Below are 19481 nucleotides of genomic sequence, written 5' to 3'. Positions count from 1 at the left end.
ACAGAGCAATGCAGAAGCATGGAAAACAACTGTCCGCTCCTCTAAATACACTGAAATCTGAAAAAGCCTGCCAAAGAATTCTTCTGTTGAATTCTAATCTAAAATCAAACTATTGCAGATCTGTTTGTTGACTTGGTCTCCTTAGTTACTGATGTCCGACACCTTTAATACAGCTGTAGTTAATATTGGAGAGTTTCAATTTGTAACCGATTGGAACAAAACTGACTCTCAGCTTCTGCTTGTGGTTGGTCATTGTATAAAGTTTAATTTGGTGTTGGAGGAAATCCATATGTTGGATATTCCATACTATACTGTCCACACTTTTTCCTTTGGTCTGTTTCTACCATTTTCGTTACCATGGTCAATTGTCTTTTGGTTAAGTCCAATCGAAAGAGCCGTGATCAATAAAGGGAAAGTTATGGCATCATAATAGCTCAGGCAAAACCTGACACTCTGCTTGAAGATACATAAAGTGGGGCAGCAATATTTTGGTTGGGCTGTGAGCTTGAGAAATGCTGTCCACACTACTCGACAAGGCCAAGTTTTGAACTATCCCACTGAATGCCAAACTCTAATTCACAGGAATTGCATCGCTATGTGATCAGAGTGTTGGAATCGTACTGGCTAACATTGTACTACTGACAATACTGCATGGACTGGGCCCAGAAACAACATGATTTTTTCAAAACAAATTTCTCATGATATACTAAATATAGAAATGTCACATTGCTTTTCAACAACTATAACATGCTTTGAGCGAAGTCTTAAGAGAATGGTGGGTTAGCAAGAGATGAGGTGATTATATGATCATTGTAATCAATTATGTGGCACCATGGATAAAATGCTTATAGATAGATACTTTATTGATCCCAAAGGAAATTACAGTGTCACAGTAGCATTACACAAGTGCAGAGATATACACATATTAGAAGTAAGAAAGAATAAAAAAAGTTAACTTTAAAAATAAGATGTACAAGACTTAGAAGTTAAAGATTACAAGTTTACCAAGTTCACACTGATAAGATGGTAATGCAAGAATTACCATAATATTTTACAGTAATGGGTGCACATTTACACCATCCAGATAAGAAGGGATGGTAGTGTTGCACAGTTTTCCACAGCTTGTCAGTGCAAACAGGACTTAAATAGAGCTGTGATAAGCAGAGGTTAATAACGGTCTGTCAGGAGGGGTCATCACTTCCCCAGCAATAGGTTGACTCATGATAGAGCCTAGTAGCCGAGGATAAGAATGACCTCATGTAGGGCTCTTTACAGCCCCAAAGTTGTCTTAGCTTATTACTGAAAGTGCTCCTCTGTTCAGCCAAGGTGGCATACTGGGGGTGAGAATCATTGATCTGAATTTCCAGAATTTTTTGGTCTTATGTTCTACCACAGTCTCCAGTGTGTCCAGTTTGACTCTTATAACAGACTCTTATAACCTTTCTGATCAGCTAATTGAATCTGTTGGCATCACCCGTGTTGATGCCATTGCCCCAGCACACCGCCACATAGAGGATTGTACTGGCAACAACAGACTGATAGAACATGTGAAAGAGAGGCCTGCATACTCCAAAGGACCTCAGTCTCCTCAGGAAATAGAGGTGACTCTGACCCCTTTTGTACACAGCTTCTGTGTTGGTGCTCCACTCAAGTCTGTCATCCAAGTACACTCCCAGATTCTTGTAGGTCCTCACCACATCTATGTCCTCATCATCAGTAGTAACAGGGAGCTGTGCAGCTTGGACTTCCCTGAAGTCCATCCCCATCTCCCCTGTCTTCCTGATGTTGAGCAGCAGGTAACTCATTTTGCACCATTTGACAAGGTCCTCCACCAGGGAATTATAATAATAATTCATTTCTTAAGTTAAGCCTGTAATCCCTCTGTTGTCCCTCTTGATAGTGAGCACCCTCCCCCCCCACCATCCCCATTATCTTTCTTGCCCCTTAGAAACTCCCACTGCCACCAGGGGGCAATATGACCTACTTTGGGGAATGCGACACTAAATTATAGACAGTTGGGATCTTGGATTATTCAATAATGCTTCCCCTTTGAAAGACTGGAGTTAATGTTTTTTCATCTTAAGACTGTTCCCAGCAAACACGATTGCATGTTCAGAATGATTTGGTTTTAGGAACTAATTATCAGATGAAATTATTTATTTTAATATGCATTTTTAGAATTCAGAGTAAACAACCGAAGAAAATGCAACACACAAAAAATGTTGCTGGAATGCAGCAGGCCAGGCAGCATCTATAGGAAGAAGTACAGTTGATGTGTCCTGACGAAGGGTCTCGGCCTGATACGTCGACTGTACTTCTTCCTATAGATGCTGCCTGGCCTGCTGTGTTCCACCTGCATTTTGTGTGTGTTGCTTGAATTTCTAGCATCTGCAGATTTCCTTGTGTTTGCATTTTTAAACAGAAGAAAATGATTAGTTTAAGTTCTAGTTTGGAAGAACTTCCTGAATTACGATTTTGAGAGAGAGTGAGTGTGTGGGTGTGTGTGTGTACAGAATATTTTATTGACTCCCAGTCCTTTTGCATAGAAATTCAGTAAGTTTTCTGGTTTTCTGATTTTTCATCAACCCAAGACCTAAACACTTGAATATGCAGAGAATAAGTTATTTATTGTTCTTGTCTATGTAATGGTGCACTTTTGCTTTTTTTCTTCTGAGTGAAATGTTGAAGAAAGAATTGTTTAGCAACTGATCCGAAATAAATGGCATACAGTAGCATAGCAGTCGGCGTAATGCTTTACAACGCTGGCGATTGGAGGAATGGGTTTCAACTCCTGCCGCTGTCTGTACATTCTCCCTGTGACCACCAGGGTTTTCTCTGGGAGCTCCCATTTTCTCATGTGTTCCAATAGATTTATGGGTTAAGGTTAGTGACGTGGGGATGCTATGTTGGCACCAGAGGCATGCTAACACTTGCCTGGATGAGTTGCACAAGTTAACATACAATTAAATAAATGGTGCCCGAGTTGAGTTTCTAATGTTGATGCATAGGCTGCAGAGAAAGGACAGGTCAGACTGAAGAAAGCCTCACGATCTCTCTGTTTCTACAAGACTGGCTAGTGAATGACATGAGCCACTCCAATATAAATGGAGCTGATGTAACATGCAGGCATTCATTGCCCGTTGATTGAGGTGGTTTTACATGTCCAGGGTCCTCCATGGGAGACACATCAGGGAACCTGTAACAAAAAATCGCAGAATTCCTGATGCTTTCTCTTAAGTCCTTGATTTTCCCTTTTGTGCTATTTTAAACTTGGCATAAATTAGATTGTGTTGAGCACCAAAAATGGGGCACAATTTCTATTAATGTTTTTCATTTGAACAGACTAATATATTTTTTTTTACAAAGAATTCCAATCATTTAATTATTTATTGAGATACAGCGTGAAATAGGCCTTTCGATTCACGCCGCCCAGCAACACCCGATTAAACCCTAGCCTAATCACCGGACAATTGACAATGAACAACTAACCTGTCGAGCAATATGTTTTTGAACTGTGGGAGGAAACCAGAGCCCCCAGAGGAAATCCACACGGTCGCAGGGAAAGTGCACAAAGTCCTTACAGACGGTGGTGGGAATTGAACGCTGATCTTTCAATTGCTGGCGCTGTAAAGTGTTAAGCTAGCCGTTATGCTACAGTGAGTCAGTCATAGGCAAATAATTATCTTGATGGAAATGTAGTATTTCATATTTATCAATGCTTTATGTTTGGAATGCTTACAGCTGTGTTGGTGTGGAAGAGGACGAGGCTCCAGATATCGATATCTATCACTGCCCAAATTGTGAGAAAACGCACGGACAGTCAACAAGTAAGTTGTCATATATATTTGATTTTGTTTTGATTAGAGAATATCTTGTTGATAATGCTTTTATGTTTATGCCTCTAGCCTCTTCCAATTTGTTGACTCTGTAAGGAACATTGGAACATTTCTTCAGTTCCATACATTGCAAGGAAAAAAAAAACCATGAAAATAATTTGAATATTTTGTCTGGGTAAAGTTCTTTTATCATACAAAGATATTGATTTTCCAGTAAAGGAGTTATTTATAGTTCCTGGTGCTATGTGTACACAAGAACACGAACCACAGGACATATTCACTGCATGCATTTATTTCCACTGTTGTCAATGGAACTGAATGGACGAGAAGTGGATAATATTCGTGCATGTGATTAACGCCAGTGACCAAATTAAAGTTATCCTAGTATCTCACTATAAAAAGTCCATAGAAATTATTCACATCATGAATAACAAAAGTACCATAAATAAGGGCCCATCTAAATTTCAGATGAAATTAAAAAATTTGCAACTGAGTTGCAGAGTCAGATGAAATTGCTAAAAAAAGGTATGACTCCATTTTATTAATGGCAGTAATTTGCAAACACCATCAGACAAGTTGTTGCAGAGGAAAGCCGCTTGAACTACATAAACCTGAGACAAAATAAAAACATTTAAATTATGCCAATAGTCTTGTTGTTGAGTGTTCTGCTTTTAACAATATTCTTCTGCTAGTAAATATACATCTTTAGGTGTGCTGCAGGGATGTCACTGATTTGAGTTCCAGTGTCTGCCTTTAAAGTGGGCGAGTCTGAAGTCTGGGATTGGGTAGCAGCTGACAAGCCATTGAAAAGCTCGAGAGTGGGGTCAGAAACTCCAGGGACAACTGAAATCACAAACAGGAATTCTGAACTAGACAAAGAGAATGAGTGAGAGGAAGAGAGACTCCTGGGAGTTAACAAACATATAGTTCAGAGATACAGGAAGCAGAGAAGGGTCAGATGATCTAGCTTCAATGTTCCCTCTAATTTGTAATGACCAATGTATGCAAAAATCACGTGCTGTGCCACTTCTTGGTCAGTGACAACAACATGAGTAGACTGAATAATTTTGTCAATTAAAAACAGTATAACTAAGCCAGTTCTAAAATCTGCAGACAGATCATTGCAAAATCCTTGTTTTCAACACTGTCCACATCAGATACTGGAAAAGGAAATGTGATCAAGAAATACATTTCACATGCCAATGAGGTAGAGGGTGACAACCTTTTGTGCACAGTTTAAATTCCTTTGTGCACTAGTAGTAAAAGATGTGAGCTCACACTTTAGAGGGAACATTGTCCAGCTTATCTTTGCAGTTTCCACAATATGGTCTTGATAATGTATTTCAACCCGAAAAGTCAACAGTTCCTCACAGGGATTCAGCTTGACCGGCTGAGTTCCTCCAGCAGACGGTGTGTTGCTCCAGGTTCTAGCATCAGCAGTGTCTTGTGTCTTGGGTAAGACCTTAGTTGTTAGATTTTTTCAACCTACAGAATTTCAATTAACAGATGCTTTTTAGTTCTTTCCCTGAATGCAAGAAATGCTGTCAAGGCCACTGCTTATTGACCATCATTAAAGGTCCCAAAACTAAATGGCTTACTTGGCAGTTAAAATACACTATGACACCGTATTCCTTTGCAAGAAAGTGAGATATGAAAGTATTGGAGCAGAGAAACGTATTTATTTGCCTGGCCCCAAAAATGAAATTACTTGTATTCATTCACAAAGCATTTTGTCGAAGAAATTGGTATGAATAAAATGTTTGCAGCAGATTTGCAGAGGCAGAATCTTTTCTGACAACTGAAAAGTTCTTAAAAGTTTCCTTTCAGCTCTTCCAGAATAAGGACTCAAATTTATAAAAGGGAAGAAAGTTTTGGATCCTATCTGTATGAATTTGATACTGATTGGGGAATTTAGCTTCAAGGTGACATTAGTTGATTGTTGCTTGTGACTCAGGCTCAAGCTACCTAAACTCCTCAAAAAAGATTTTTGCCTTTGGTTTCAGGATAGAATTGTATCTGGGATCTAGGAATACAGATACAAAATTCCCTAAAAGTGGCGTCACAGGTAGATCAGGTAGGAAAGAGAGCTTTTAGTATGTTGGCCTTTATAAATCAAAGTATTGAGTATAAGAGTTGGGATGTTAGGGTGAGGTTGCATAAGATATTGGTGAGGCCGAATCTGGAGTATTGTGTGCAGATTTGGTCACCGAATTACAGGAAGGATATTAATAAGATTGAAAGAGTGCAGAGAAGGTTTACAAGGATGTTGCCGGGACTTGAGAAACTGAGTTACAGAGAAAGGTTGAATGGGTTAGGACTTTATTCCCTGGAGCATAGAAGCATGATGGGAGACTTGATAGAGGTATATAAAATTATGATGGGTATATCTAGAGTGAATGCAAGCAGGCTTTTTCCACTGAGGCTAGGGGAGAATAAAACCAGAGGACATGGGTTAAGAGTCAAGGGGGAAAAGTTTAAAGGGAACATTATGGGGGGGTTTCTGCACACAGAGAGTGGTGGGAGTGTGGGATGAATTGCCAGATGAAGTGGTAAATGCGGGCTCACTTTTAACATTTAAGAAAAACTTGGGCAGGTACATGGGTGAGAGGTGTATGGAGGGATATGGGCCAGGTGCAGGTCAGTGGGACTAGGCAGAAAAATGGTTCGGCACAGCCAAGAAGGGCCAAAAGACCTGTTTCTGTGCTGTAATGTTCTATGGTTCTATAGGAATAATGACTTTAGGAGATAATCTTCTTCAGATACACTTTGCTATAAGAATAAATTGCAACGTCGGTAACTGTGTTAGCTGCATTTTGAAGGATGATTGATGGTAATCTGAAATGTTTGAAACAAAAATTATCTGGCTGTCTCATTTAATCTTTGAATTCTGTGTCTTTTTGTCTAAATCTATGACAATATAGAATTTATGCTGTCTGTTTTTTTTCCATCTTTTGATTTGATATTGTAAATATCATGATAGTGTAACCTGGTGTTTCAATGAGTTTTAAGACAATGGGGATGAGAAAAAGTTATCGAGCTGTGCATTGCTTGTTATGGTAACATAATGTCTCCCATTGTAAAGCTATGGCTAATATATTGGTTACATCTGTGGCTGTGATATTTGTTGTTCACTAAGGTTCCTGGAAACATAATCTGAGGGGGTGAGGGGTGGATGGGAGAAGTGAGCAGGTCTCTGGCACTGAGTCTGAATCTGTGGCTCAGAAGGGAAAGGGGTAGAGGAGGCAAGCTATAGAAATAGGTTATTCATTTGTTAGGGGAACAGAAAGGAGGTTCTGTGGATGAGGATGAGATTCACAGATGGTTCGTTGCCTCTCGGGTGCCGGGGTCGGGAACACAGTATTCTTAAGTGGGAAGGTGAGCATTCGGAGGTCATGGTCCACGTTGGTACCAATTACGTGGGTAGGATGGGTGATGAGGTCCTGCAAAGTGAGTTCAGGGAGTTAGGTGCTAAGTTGAAGTTCAGGATTGCTATCTGTGCCATGTGCCAGTGAGGTTGCAACTAGGAAACAAAACATTTTAACATGCGGTAAGGAGTTGGTGCAGGAGTGAGTGTTTCAAATGTTTGGATCATTGGGCTCTCTTCCAGGGAAGGTGGGATGATTTGCTGTTTGTTAAGGAAAATTTCCTTAATCAGCACATAGAAATCCCAACTAGAGACAGTATGATACCAGATATGTGAGACGGGGCAGGAGACAAAAGTCTGTGTGGGGGAATGTTTTGCATCTAGCTATCATAATGCCATTAATTTCAAGGTAATTATGGAAAAGGATATGTCTGGTCAGGTTAAAATTCAAAATTGGGAAAAGGCCAACTTTGATGGTATCAGCAGGTAGGAACAACGAGGTATTTGAGAAGTATAAGAAATGCAAGAGAACACTTGGGAAGGAAATCAGAAGGGCTAAAAGAAGAAGACAAGGCGGTTCTAGTAGACAGGATAAAGGAGGTATATTAAGTATATTATACTTCACAGGTATATTAAGAGGAAACGGATAGTAAGGGACAAAATTGGTTCTCTGGAAGATCAGAGTGGTAATCCATGCGTGGAGCGGAAAGAGATGTAGGAGATCTTAAATGGATTTTTTTACATCTGTATTTACTCGGGAAACAGTCACAGAGTCCATAGATATGAGAAATCCAACAGCAAGGTCATGGACGCTATACAGATTACAAGGGAGGAGGAGGTGCTTGCTGTCTTGAGGGAATTAGTGTGGATAATTCCCCAGTTCCTGACAAAGTGTTCCTTTGAACCCCATAGGAGACTAGTGCAGAAATTACAGGTGCCCTATCGGAGATATTTAAAATATCCATATGGGTATGGTGTGGGAGGATTGGAGGATAGCTAATGTGATTCAGTTCCTCAAGAAAGGCTCTAAGACTAAGCCAAGAAATTATAGGCCGGTGAGCCTGACGTCAGTAGTGGGAAAGTTATTGCAAGGTATTCTAAGGGACTGGATGTATATGTCAGTAGTGGGAAAGTTATTGCAAGGTATTCTAAGGGACTGGATGTATATGTCAGTAGTGGGAAAGTTATTGCAAGGTATTCTAAGGGACTGGATGTATATGTATTTGGATAGACGAGGACTGATTAGGGATGGTCGGCATGGCTTTGTGTGTGATAGGTCATGTCTAACCAATCTCATAGAGCTCACCAAGGAAGTTGATGAAGGTAGGGTAGTGGATGTCTACATGGTCTTCACTAGGGTGATAATGTGGTTAACTGGATAAGCAAATTTGCAGATTGCACCAAGACTGGGGTGTAGTGGGTAGCGAGGAAGACTATCAAAGCTTGCAAAGCTCGATGGGACTAGGCAGATAAGTAGTTTGGCCTTGATGAGATGGGCCGAAGGGCCTATTTCTGTGTTGTAATGTTCTGTGACTCTAAGAAGGCTATCTGCTTTTGAGGTTTCCTTCTGCAGCAAGATTTAAATACTGAGTATATCCTAGAGGAAAGAGCAATGGGTTAAGAGTCAGGGTGACATTAAAAGTCTGGATATTAATAGGGACCTTGAGAATGAAGCTGAAGTTGTCAAATAAGCTGAATATTTTAATACATTTAACAATGTGTTTTAAAAATTTATAGAATGGTTTTAGCATAAAAAATAAGCTGTGTTGTAACCATTCTGTGATTTAGTGAAGCATAAAACAAATAATATTTTTAAAAATTGACTTTAAATCTCCTTTTTATATATAGGTCTTTTTCCAGAATTCCATGTTTTGTAATAATTTGTTATACTTGTTAAGATTCCTGGAAATTATTGGCTGTCTGTTAAAAATAAATATATTTTGAAAAGTTTTCTTTCAATGGAAATCACGGGTTAGTAAAAATTTTTGACACTTAATGTAAATTGCTACTGTATATTGTGTTTCTGTTCCATATTAATTATGTAGCTGTAGACATTCGAGAAAGTTAACCTGACAAACGTTGAATAATGCTTTTGGTGGTGACTTATCTGCTGCCTGGAGAATCAGACTGAAAGTCATTGTCCATAAATGCATCATCTACCAGATCTTTAGCATACGGCTAGAAGTTATTCTTCCCAGCTAATTTCATTCTTTCTTTCCCTTGCCTTGCATGTTAACAAGTTAGTCAAAATAGAGTGACAAATTTTGGGAAATTCTATTGTACAAGTCCTGAAGAGTTCCTTCGTTTGTATTTTCTGCACCTTTTTTGATGGAAGAAAGATTTGCAAAGCATGGAAGGGATGCTTTGATTTGACTTTATTTCTTACATGCTTCACATACATGAGGAGTAAAAATCTTTACGTTACGTCTCCGTCTAAATGTGCAATGTGCAATCATAGTAATTTATAATAATTTATAATAAATAGAACAGTCAATGTAACATAGAGTACACTCAAATCAGTGTGAGTTAATCAGTCTGATGGCCTGGTGGAAGAAGCTGTCCTGGAGCCTGTTGGTCCTGGCTTTTATGCTGCAGTACCATTTCCCAGATGGTAGCAATTGGAATAGATTGTGGTTGGGGTGACTCGGGTCCCCAGTGATCCTACAGGCCCTTTTTACACACCTGTCTTTGTAAATGTCCTGAATCATAGGAAGTTCACAGCTACAGATGTGCTGGGCTGTCCGCACCACTCTCTGCAGAGTCCTGCGAATGAGGGAGGTACAGTTCCCATACCAGGCAGTGATGCAGCCAGTCAGGATGCTATCAGTTGTGTCCCCGTAGAAAGTTCTTAGAATATGGGGACCCATACGAAACTTACTCAACTGTCTGAGGTGAGGAATGTGAATTTGAGTTTTGGATGTGACCAGTCTTTCTCGTTTTACAGTGTTAACTTGCTTTATTTTTTTGATTCCTCTGGGGAATATGTTGACATAATCAATTAGATGGCGACATGCAGTGGCTTCTATGGAGCAAGCCAAGGGTGCATTGTCTTTTAAGGAAAAAATTGTATATTTTATAATTGCAAGATCCTGCTGGACATTAAGAACTTAAAGTACTGCTGGCCTACCCTATCAGTGAGTTGCTCATTGGGGGAGAAACTGAAGGAGCTGGACTTGTTGTGGACGTGATGCTGCCTGCAACAGTGAGGTGTTGGTGCGCAAAGGAGATGTGTAGTCTAACAGCGAGTGACTGTCTCAGTCACTTTTCTTGTCATCACAAGACCCAGTTGGGCATTGGTGGTGTGGAACGCTGCAAGTCCAGTTAATTGGTTTATTGGCGAATGGCGGAAGGTGGTCGATGGGCAAGCTGCGTGGCTTCAGTCGTAGCGAGGAGCGGACCTCAGTTTGCAGCTGCCCAGGGGAGGCGTCGGAGTAGCATGCTCATCTGGAGTGCTGGAAGCAGTGTGGCACGGCGTCCATGTTGGAGTCAGTGCTGCCCCCTAGTGTTCACTCGGCAGAAGGCATGCTGTATTGAATTCGACTGCAGATGCTCATGGACTCGGGTACTTGGACTAATTTTTTCATGTGACTATCTTATACTATATGTGTCTTGTGGCTGTGTATGAGTGTCCGTACTGTGTTTTGCACCTTGGCCCCAGAGTAATGCCCTTTTTTGTTTCGCTGTATTCATGGGTTTTCATGTATGGTTGAATGACAATTAAATTAACAACCTTTGTTGTAGTTTGCTTGTTTGGAACACAAATTCCAGCTTGTTTGAACAAGGCAAAGAGGAATGTTTGCTTTCTCAGGCTGAATATGTGAAGGCTTTTTGAAGAATATTGATTAAGTGCCTGGAATTCTATTAACTAATACAATTATTTGTGCATTATATTACCAAACTAAATATAAAAGAAATAAGTGTTCAGAGCATGATATCATGGTTTATGTATATAAATTAGGTCAATCACATAGACTGTCTCTTTCAAGAGGTCTGTGTCTGTCTTAGGCTGCAGAGCTTGGCTTACATTTAAAATGATGCTGCCCATGAAATGACATAACCAAATCAAGTGAAATGTCAGTGTTTCTTGTCACTGTATCAATAAAAGTGGCCTGGTTCTGAGGCTTTGCTATTTTAAAATAAAAATGCTAACTTCAGTGAACATTAATTTAGTATCCCTGTGGAATAAAATGGAAGTTATGAAGTATTTGACTGTACTAATGTTGGAACCTGTAATTTCTGGCCTGTTGCCTGTTGCTCATGCATTTAAGAATGATGTGTAAGAATATTCAGGACTATCTGTCTTCATCATCAGTTGTTTTGCCAGGCACCACTGCAATAAATTACTCATAACTGGAGCATGCTTTTTGCACAGATAAGACTAAAAAGAAGGTGTCCTCAGAGTTCAGAGTAAATTTATTATTGAAGTACATATATGTCACAATATGCAACCCTGAGATTTGTATTCTTGTGGGCATGCTCAGTAAATTCAAGCACCATGATAGAATCAATGAAGGACCACACCCAAACAGGGCTGAGAAACTACCAATGTGCAAAAGACAATAAAATGAGCAAATACAAGAGATTCAACTAAACTAAATAGCAGGGAGTGGAGGGAGGAGGGGTTCAACAGGTTGGAGAAGTATGGCTAAAGTAAAAGAAAAAAGTGTGGATAAAAATAAAGTAAAAGCAAAAGTTAAAAAAGAGAAATGTAGGGATGGAGTGCAAAAAGGTCAAGTGCCTCAGAGACACAAAGTTTACTCGATTTTAAAAGCGTGATGAGTGTAAAGGCCGTAGCATCCAAAACAAGGTCAGTGAACTTGTGGCTCAAATCAGTGCAAAGAGGTATGATTTACTGGCCATTAAAGAAGTGTGGTTGCAGAGTGAAGAGGATTGGGAATTAAATATCCAAGGATATCAGGTAATATAGAAGGATAGGCAGGAACGTAAGGGAGGTGGGGTAGTGCTCTTATTTAAGGATGAGATCAGGGCGATAGAGACGATATAAGATCTAAGCAGAATGTTGAATCCATCTAGGTAGAGATTAGGAATAGTAACAGGAAAAAATCACTGGTGACTGATGTCTATAGGCCACCGAATAATAACATTACAATGGCATAGTCAATAAACTGAGAAATATCTGAGGCATGTAAGAATGGAACAGCAGTTATCGTAGGGGACTTTAACTTGCACATATATTGGGTGAATCAAATTGGTCAAGGCAGTCTTGAGGAGGACGTCATAGAATGCATATGTGGTTGCTTTCTTGAACAGCACATTACTGAACCTACAAGGGATTGTGCTATCTTAGATCTAGTCCTGTGCAATGAGACACTTATATATACTGATGCAGTTATTCAGTGTGTTAGATTTTCACTTGCAACAATCTCGGCAAACTCAGTAAATTTCTCTGCTGTTTCATGATCAGCAGATACTTTATCACCACAAATCTTTAAAGATTTAATGCCATGCCTTTTCTTAAATTTCTGCAATCGGTCTGCTGAATATTCACAATTACCTTCAATTTTTAGTTCATTGTGATAGATCTCTGCTTGTTTCATAATCAACATGTCATTAAGTGGCATATCTTCACTTCTACTCTTGACAAATCCTCTCTTCCAGTACATGCTCAAGATCTTCACTTTTTTTGCTTTATGTATTGTTTTTCTAATTTTCATTAACTTCTGTTCATTATATATATGAAGTCACTTCTCAGAATTGTCTGTGTTGTGCAGAGTCCTGTGCATTGCCTGGGAAACTTCCCAGCACCTTATGGAATTTTCCATTTGAGACATCGTGTCAATGCTGATGTATGAAGATTTTGGATAAGGGGTGCTCAACCTGTAATAAATGAATAAGCAATTTATATCAAGAACATGAGATGAAGAGGCCTTGAAAGTGAGCACATAGGCTTTGGGAACAGTACAGTGATGGAGCAAAAGAAGTAGGGTGAAGTTATCCCTACTGGATAGGGAATAACCTTTCCTGAACCTGGTAGAGCGAGTCTGACTTCTATATCTCCTTCCTGACAGAAACAGTGAGAAGAGAGTATAGCCTACTTGTCTGGGGTTTCCTGATGATGGATGTTGTTTTCCTGTGACAGTGCTCCATGTAGATGTGCATATTGGAGGAGAGAGTTTTACCTATGATGGACACTTTTCGTAGGATTTTTTGTTCAAGCTGTTGTTGTGGCACCACTCAGCCAGATTTTCCCTTTCCCTCCTATATCCTGATTCATCACCACCTTCGATGTGGCCAATGACAGGGGTGTCGTCAGCGAACTTAAATATGGCAGTGGAGCTGTATTTAGACACACAGTGATAAGGGTGAAGTGAGTAGAGCAGGGGGCTAAACACACAGCCTTGTGGTGCAAATGTGTGGGTGGAGGTTGTGTATTGTGTGATTCCACTCCCATGGAAGTTTTAAATAGAACTTTCTTTGGTGCCACCATTGCTCCATGTTATGTTCTGTCCTTTGTATAATCCCCAATTATCATACGTTAAAGTGCATCTTTTCTATTGAGATTAGCATGCTGCTTAAGTAATCACAAGATCTGATAATAGATAGGCTGGTCAGTGTAACTACTGCTGAGTTTCAAAGACACAAATTCTGCCAAATTCTAAGGGGAATTTGAAGCCCATTATGTTAGAATATTAATATCATTGAATTGCCTAATAAAATGAAGTGGTCTCTTTCTGTGATTAGACCATATAACAGCCCATGTCCACAAGTAAAGCTGAAATCTGGCTCACGTGTATTTCCATATCTTCCAGAATGGACCCAGCATCAGGTTGGGTAGGTGTTCTCAATGTCGAGGTTACTTCAGACTGTGTAGAAATGTAAAGAATCAGTTTCACAGTTGCATATAAAGTCTCAATAGGATAAATGTCAAAGAAGTGAGCAATAATTTAATTAGAGTTACCGTGAAGTGAAAAGAGCATCAGATAATCACCATGTAATTACTATGGAGTCTACTTAAGACAAAAAGAATATAATGCGAAGACTAATTCCTAAAATGCATTAAAAGAAAACTTCTAATGATTGTTCAGAAAGCTAATTGTATAACTTTGTCTCCAGGTTCAGTGTTGTTCTAACAAAGGGCTGCACTGTTAGGGGTTCTGCCTTTTAGATGAGACTGCACACTGAGTCACCTCTCTCCATGTCAAGTGGAGTAATGAGTCTGAGGCAATTTTGAAGACAAAGGATTCTCATATATAAATCAACCTAAAGCAGAGATTCTGATCATTAATTTAATTGTTGGTGGGTTCTTCACCTGAGTTCTAATTCCTACATTACAATAATAACTATATTGATTGTATGTGCCTTGGGATGCCCTGAGGGCACAGGGCACACTTACCAAAAACATTTGTCTGATGATTTTCCCCATGAGTTCTTTCTCTTTATATTGCCTTCCAATTAAAAGGCTGTTAGAACATTGATATGTTTTATTGCTAATCCATGTCAAATGCAGTATTTGTGTATTTTATACTTCCTAGTGAAAAAGAAGAGGCAGAAATATGAACCCATACATACGGTGGATGTCATACGACCGGTGCAGAATGGAAGCCAGGTGTTCATAAAAGAGCTTCGAAGTCGAACCTTCCCCAGGTAAGCAGCTTCTCTTGAGATGTTAAAAAATACACTCTCAGTTAAAAGTCCCTTTTCTTTCCACTCCAGTGAGCACTTGTTGATTAAACTGGGAAATTTGAGACACTGATATTCCTGAAGCTGAAATCTCTATGTTTATGGAATTAATACATATGTTCATTTATTGTTATGCATCTCCACCAACATACAATGATCAACTTGTCATAATTATTGCAGATGTGTGAATTTAAATTAATCCAAATAAAATTGCATATAGTCCGGTTGAAAGAATGCAATTGCCTTAAGTTACATTTGTATAGTAGGTTAATTTATTTTTCAAATGATTAACACTTTAAAACAATTGAATGTATTCAACTTAAGAATGTAGAAAGGGTAACCCTGACATGGGCCTGAAGAGGCTGATGTGTGATGTTACATAGACGGCATCTCAGATACGTTGCCTTCTCATTGTAGTGATTTTTGCACCCATTTTGTAATAGCCACCAAACTGGCAGTATATACTGTAACTGTTTAAGCTGTTGTCAAGGCTAGAGCCATTGCTAAAAGGTAAACATGTTTAGCAGAGAGGTGCCTTGTTACTGGAGTAGGTGATGATAGATAAGTAGGAAATGGTTTTTACCTGGGAACAGCTAAGATTGGTGCAGCGTGGGAGAAAACAAGTTTTGAAAAGTTAAGAAAAAAAGAATTGGCAAGCTGCATTAACTCCCTTTAGGTTTGAAGTTGCTCTCCAGACCTTGCTACAGTCACAAATACTGAAAGTTAACGGCCTTCCACTACTCATACTACAAGTATTAGGTTTGCAATGCAGAGGAATATAAAGAAACATAGGTAAATTGATAATTTTATCAGTCCTGATGAAGCCCGAAACATCGACAGTTTATTCAATTCCTGAGATGCTGCTTGAACTGCTGAGTTCCTCCTGCATTTTGTGTGTGTTACTGTAATTACTTTATATTAATATGCAATATGTTGTAATTTTAATCTACGACTTTTGTTTCAAGTTGTTTATCTTTGTGGCAGTTTTTGCACTCTGGCCAAGTGAGTGCTACAGTACTGGGTCACAAAAGTTTGGAGCTGTTTGTGAAAGAAAAATTAAGTTTGAGATTAATATTGTGTTTGAATTAGTTCTTAATGAACATAGGACATAGAATAGTACAGTACATTACAAGCCCTTTGGCCCACAATGTTGTGCCGACCCTCAATCCCTGCCTCCCATATAACCCCCCACCTTAAATTGCTCCATATACCTGTCTAGTAGTCCCTTAAACTTCACTAGTGTATCTGCCTCCACCACTGACTCAGGCAGTGCATTCCACGCACCAACCACTCTCTGAGTGAAAAACCTTCCTCGAATATCCCCCTTGAACTTCCCTCCCCTTAACTTAAAGCCATGTCCTGTTGAACTGAGCAGTGGTGCCCTGGAGAAGAGGCGCTGCTTGTCCACTCTGTCTGTTCCTCTTAATATCTTGTACAACTCTATCATGTCTGCTCTCATCCTCCTTCTCTCCAAAGAGTAAAGCCCTAGCTCCCTTAATCTCTGATCATAATCCATACTCTCTAAACCAGGCAGCATCCTGGTAAATCTCCTCTGTACCCTTTCCAATGCTTCCACATCCTTCCTATAGTGAGGTGACCAGAACTGGACACAGTACTCCAAGTGTGGCCTAACTAGAGTTTTATAGAGCTGCATCATTGCATCGCGTCTCTTAAACTCTGTCCCTCGACTTATGAAAGCTAACACCCCATAAGCTTTCTTAACTACCCTATCTACCTGTGACATCACACAGAAAAAAAGGTGAATTAGTTTGTTTCCTCCCCTCCATTTCCTCTTTCTCCTGCTTTTCCATGTATTTCTGTTCCTGATCTGTGCTACAATTGGAAGATCATTGGTGCCACTGAGTTTGAAGGAAAGGATACTTCTCTGAAGTGTAACTGATAATTCTGTTAACCTGTAGAGCCTTACTAGATTAGATTAGCTTTGTTTGTCTCATGTGCATTGAAACATACAGTAAAATGCATCAACGACCGCGCAGTCTCAAAATGTGCTGGAAGTGTCGCCATGTTTTCAAAACTACATACCATGCCTACAGTTTATTAACCCTAATCCACATGTGCGAGAATGCTGGAGTATCCAGAGGAAACCCTGCAGAACATACAGACAGTGACGGAATTGAACACTGACCACTGGTGCTGTGATAGCATTGGGCTTACTGCTGTGCTACCCCACTGCCCATCAACGTTCTCCTTTTTATTTCATTCGAGAACTTAAAGAAAGACTTAACAAACGGAATAAAATTGTGTGTTCTTCTCTTTAAAGCTGATATCATCAGAGCGAGTGAAGACTTGCCCCGGTGACCTCCCACAAGTGGTTATAAGGCCAGGGCAGTGCAGGTTTTGTCAATGAGGGCTGATGAATCGCATTAAGGGCTTTGGCATGGAGACCCAGTGGTAGGGGTTGTGGTTGTACCTGCTGCCGTAAGGGTCAGATGAGTTGGTCTGTAGCGTTAGTTCTTCTGGAGGTTACTAATTAAAATGCAAGCTCAATGTTGCTGGTAATTTCAAAGAGTTTGAAGATGCTGAAACCTGGAGCAACACACAAAATGCCTGGGGGAGCTCAGCAGGTTACATAGCACCTGCAATGTGAAATGGACATTTGACATTTCACATATTCAACTGAACTGATAGAGAAAGGGGTATAGGCAGTATAAAACGGTGGCAGGAATGGGGTGGAACAAGGTGAAGAGGGGTGATAGGCAGACGGGGAAGTGGAGAGTGCCAAAGTTGGGTGGAGAAAAGGAACCTTCTTCTCCTGTCAGATTCCCAAATGGCTGAACATTGAATTCTACAACTTAGGTGAACTTCTTCCCTTTTGCCCCTTTTTTTTACCTCCTGATCTGCCCAATTCTTCCAACACTTTCCACTCCTGTACCTTAATGGTCTGCCCATCCTCCCAGTGGTTCATCTCTTCCCTGACTTCCAACTCCTCTGTCGATTCCATGGTCCATCTTTCTTTCCTATCAGGTTTCATTATCCACCTATCCCCTACCAGCTCTTGTTCTGTCCCTTCCCTCCAATTTTCTATTCTGGCTTTCTTTCTGCTGAGTTCCTTCAGCTTTCTGTGTGTTGATGTGAAAAATTTCTAACTGACGATGAATAAGTTCACCACCATATTTAAACTTCACATTTCTCACCTTTTCTTAAGTTTTGGTTTTTTTATTGGAGTTCAAATAGAGTTGCCGGGTGATAACAGCAGATGATATTTCTTCAGGACTGCCTTGCCCTCTGAAGTGCATCAAATTGTGCCAATTCCACACATCTGATAGCTTAACAAATTTATTCAGCGTGGTGTTAACAAACATTGAGCTTGAAAGTTTCAAAGTACTTTTCAACAAACTCATATATACCATTGAGAAGGGTGGAATCTACTTAATGTAATAAACCTTTTATTTTTAAACAGAATGCCATTTTGAAGGTTAAAGGAAGTTATTGAGTACTTCTGCACTTTGACATTAAATACACAGCCAAAAAACAGAGCCAAAAAAAGCAAAGACCCGCTTGATTCAAAAATGTATTATCTCTACCACCAGATTGAGAAGTTTGCTGTTAAGGATGATTTTCTGATCTGCAGACAGGCTGTCACCTGCATGTGAAAGATATTTACTATCCCTACAATACTAAAGTTCAACAATACTGCATTGAAAGCATGTGTAGGATAGCAAAAAGTACACAGCCCGTTATTTCTTGCAGAAGGTTGAAGTGCTCTATGAAATGATAAGTTAAGCCCATTTCAGAATTGCCGACGGTTTCCCATGTGCTTGTGCATGAGCTGATGATCAGAGTGTGTTCATCTGCACTTGCGTGAAATATTGAGAGTTTGGAAAATATCTGGCGAGCTCCTGAACAACCTTTATGTGGGGATCTCCCATTCATTAAACTCCGTGCCTGGTTCAAATGAGTTTCTGCTTGATATCAGTCCTCAGAGTAATGCTGCTGATTAGCAAGGAAAAATGTTAGGACCATCTTTAATGGAGATGGCAGATGTGGATGTATGAGCCGATGGAAGGTTATACTGCAATGCTGACAAGCTGTGCTGGATGCTACCGCTTTGTTTGAGCCATGATTTGGAGGAGTGCAGAACCATAAGGTTTGGTAAGCTCTGAGCGCACATTGAGAGAGGGCATTTAAGAGTTAATACCTGTCTTGTTCTCCCTCCTTGAGCAATTGTGGCTGAGGTTTCAAAAGGCAAAAGCTACTTGCACATGATTTTGGAAGATGTGTGGCTGTGAGCCAAGCTACACCTGAAGGGGCCAGTTCTGTATTTTTTTTAACAAAACTATAGAAGTTTATTTACATCACATATACACAAGGTACAGACATTTAATACTCAGATTAGAATATGGTTACTACCATCTATAATACAGTCAATACCCCGTGGGGCCCACTGCTCCTAGAAGTCCCCCACTGTACCCACTCTGACCTTATGCACCCTCTCCAAAGACAGCCGGGCATGAACATATCCTCGGAAAAGGGGCAGGCAGTCGGCCCGGACAGTGCCCTCCACTTTCTGCTGCCTAGACCCGTGAGTGGCCATCTTGACCGGGCCCAGGACCAAGCCCACCAGGAGACTCTTCTCACGCCTTGCCCCCTTCTGAACTGGGTGCCCGTGTGTGAGGAGC

At 40.1% G+C, this 19481-nt stretch overlaps 1 protein-coding gene across 2 annotated transcripts in view; it reads left to right on the top strand.

Moving 5' to 3' along the window:
- Nucleotides 1-19481, top strand: part of phf2 (PHD finger protein 2) — a 151942-nt gene that overhangs the window by 54485 nt on the left and 77976 nt on the right. For both annotated transcript variants that reach the window (XR_009506763.1, XM_059944121.1), the window contains exons 2-3: nucleotides 3742-3827; nucleotides 14694-14805. Coding sequence is in view for 1 of the 2 variants with exons in the window: in XM_059944121.1 (XP_059800104.1) it covers nucleotides 3742-3827; nucleotides 14694-14805 (198 nt within the window). In the remaining variant the exon portion in view is untranslated. The remainder of the gene's footprint in view (nucleotides 1-3741; nucleotides 3828-14693; nucleotides 14806-19481) is intronic.

Source organism: Hypanus sabinus, chromosome 19 (genome assembly GCF_030144855.1).
Source record: "Hypanus sabinus isolate sHypSab1 chromosome 19, sHypSab1.hap1, whole genome shotgun sequence".
Classification (NCBI taxonomy): domain Eukaryota; kingdom Metazoa; phylum Chordata; class Chondrichthyes; order Myliobatiformes; family Dasyatidae; genus Hypanus; species Hypanus sabinus.
This window is presented reverse-complemented; position numbering and strand designations above follow the sequence as displayed.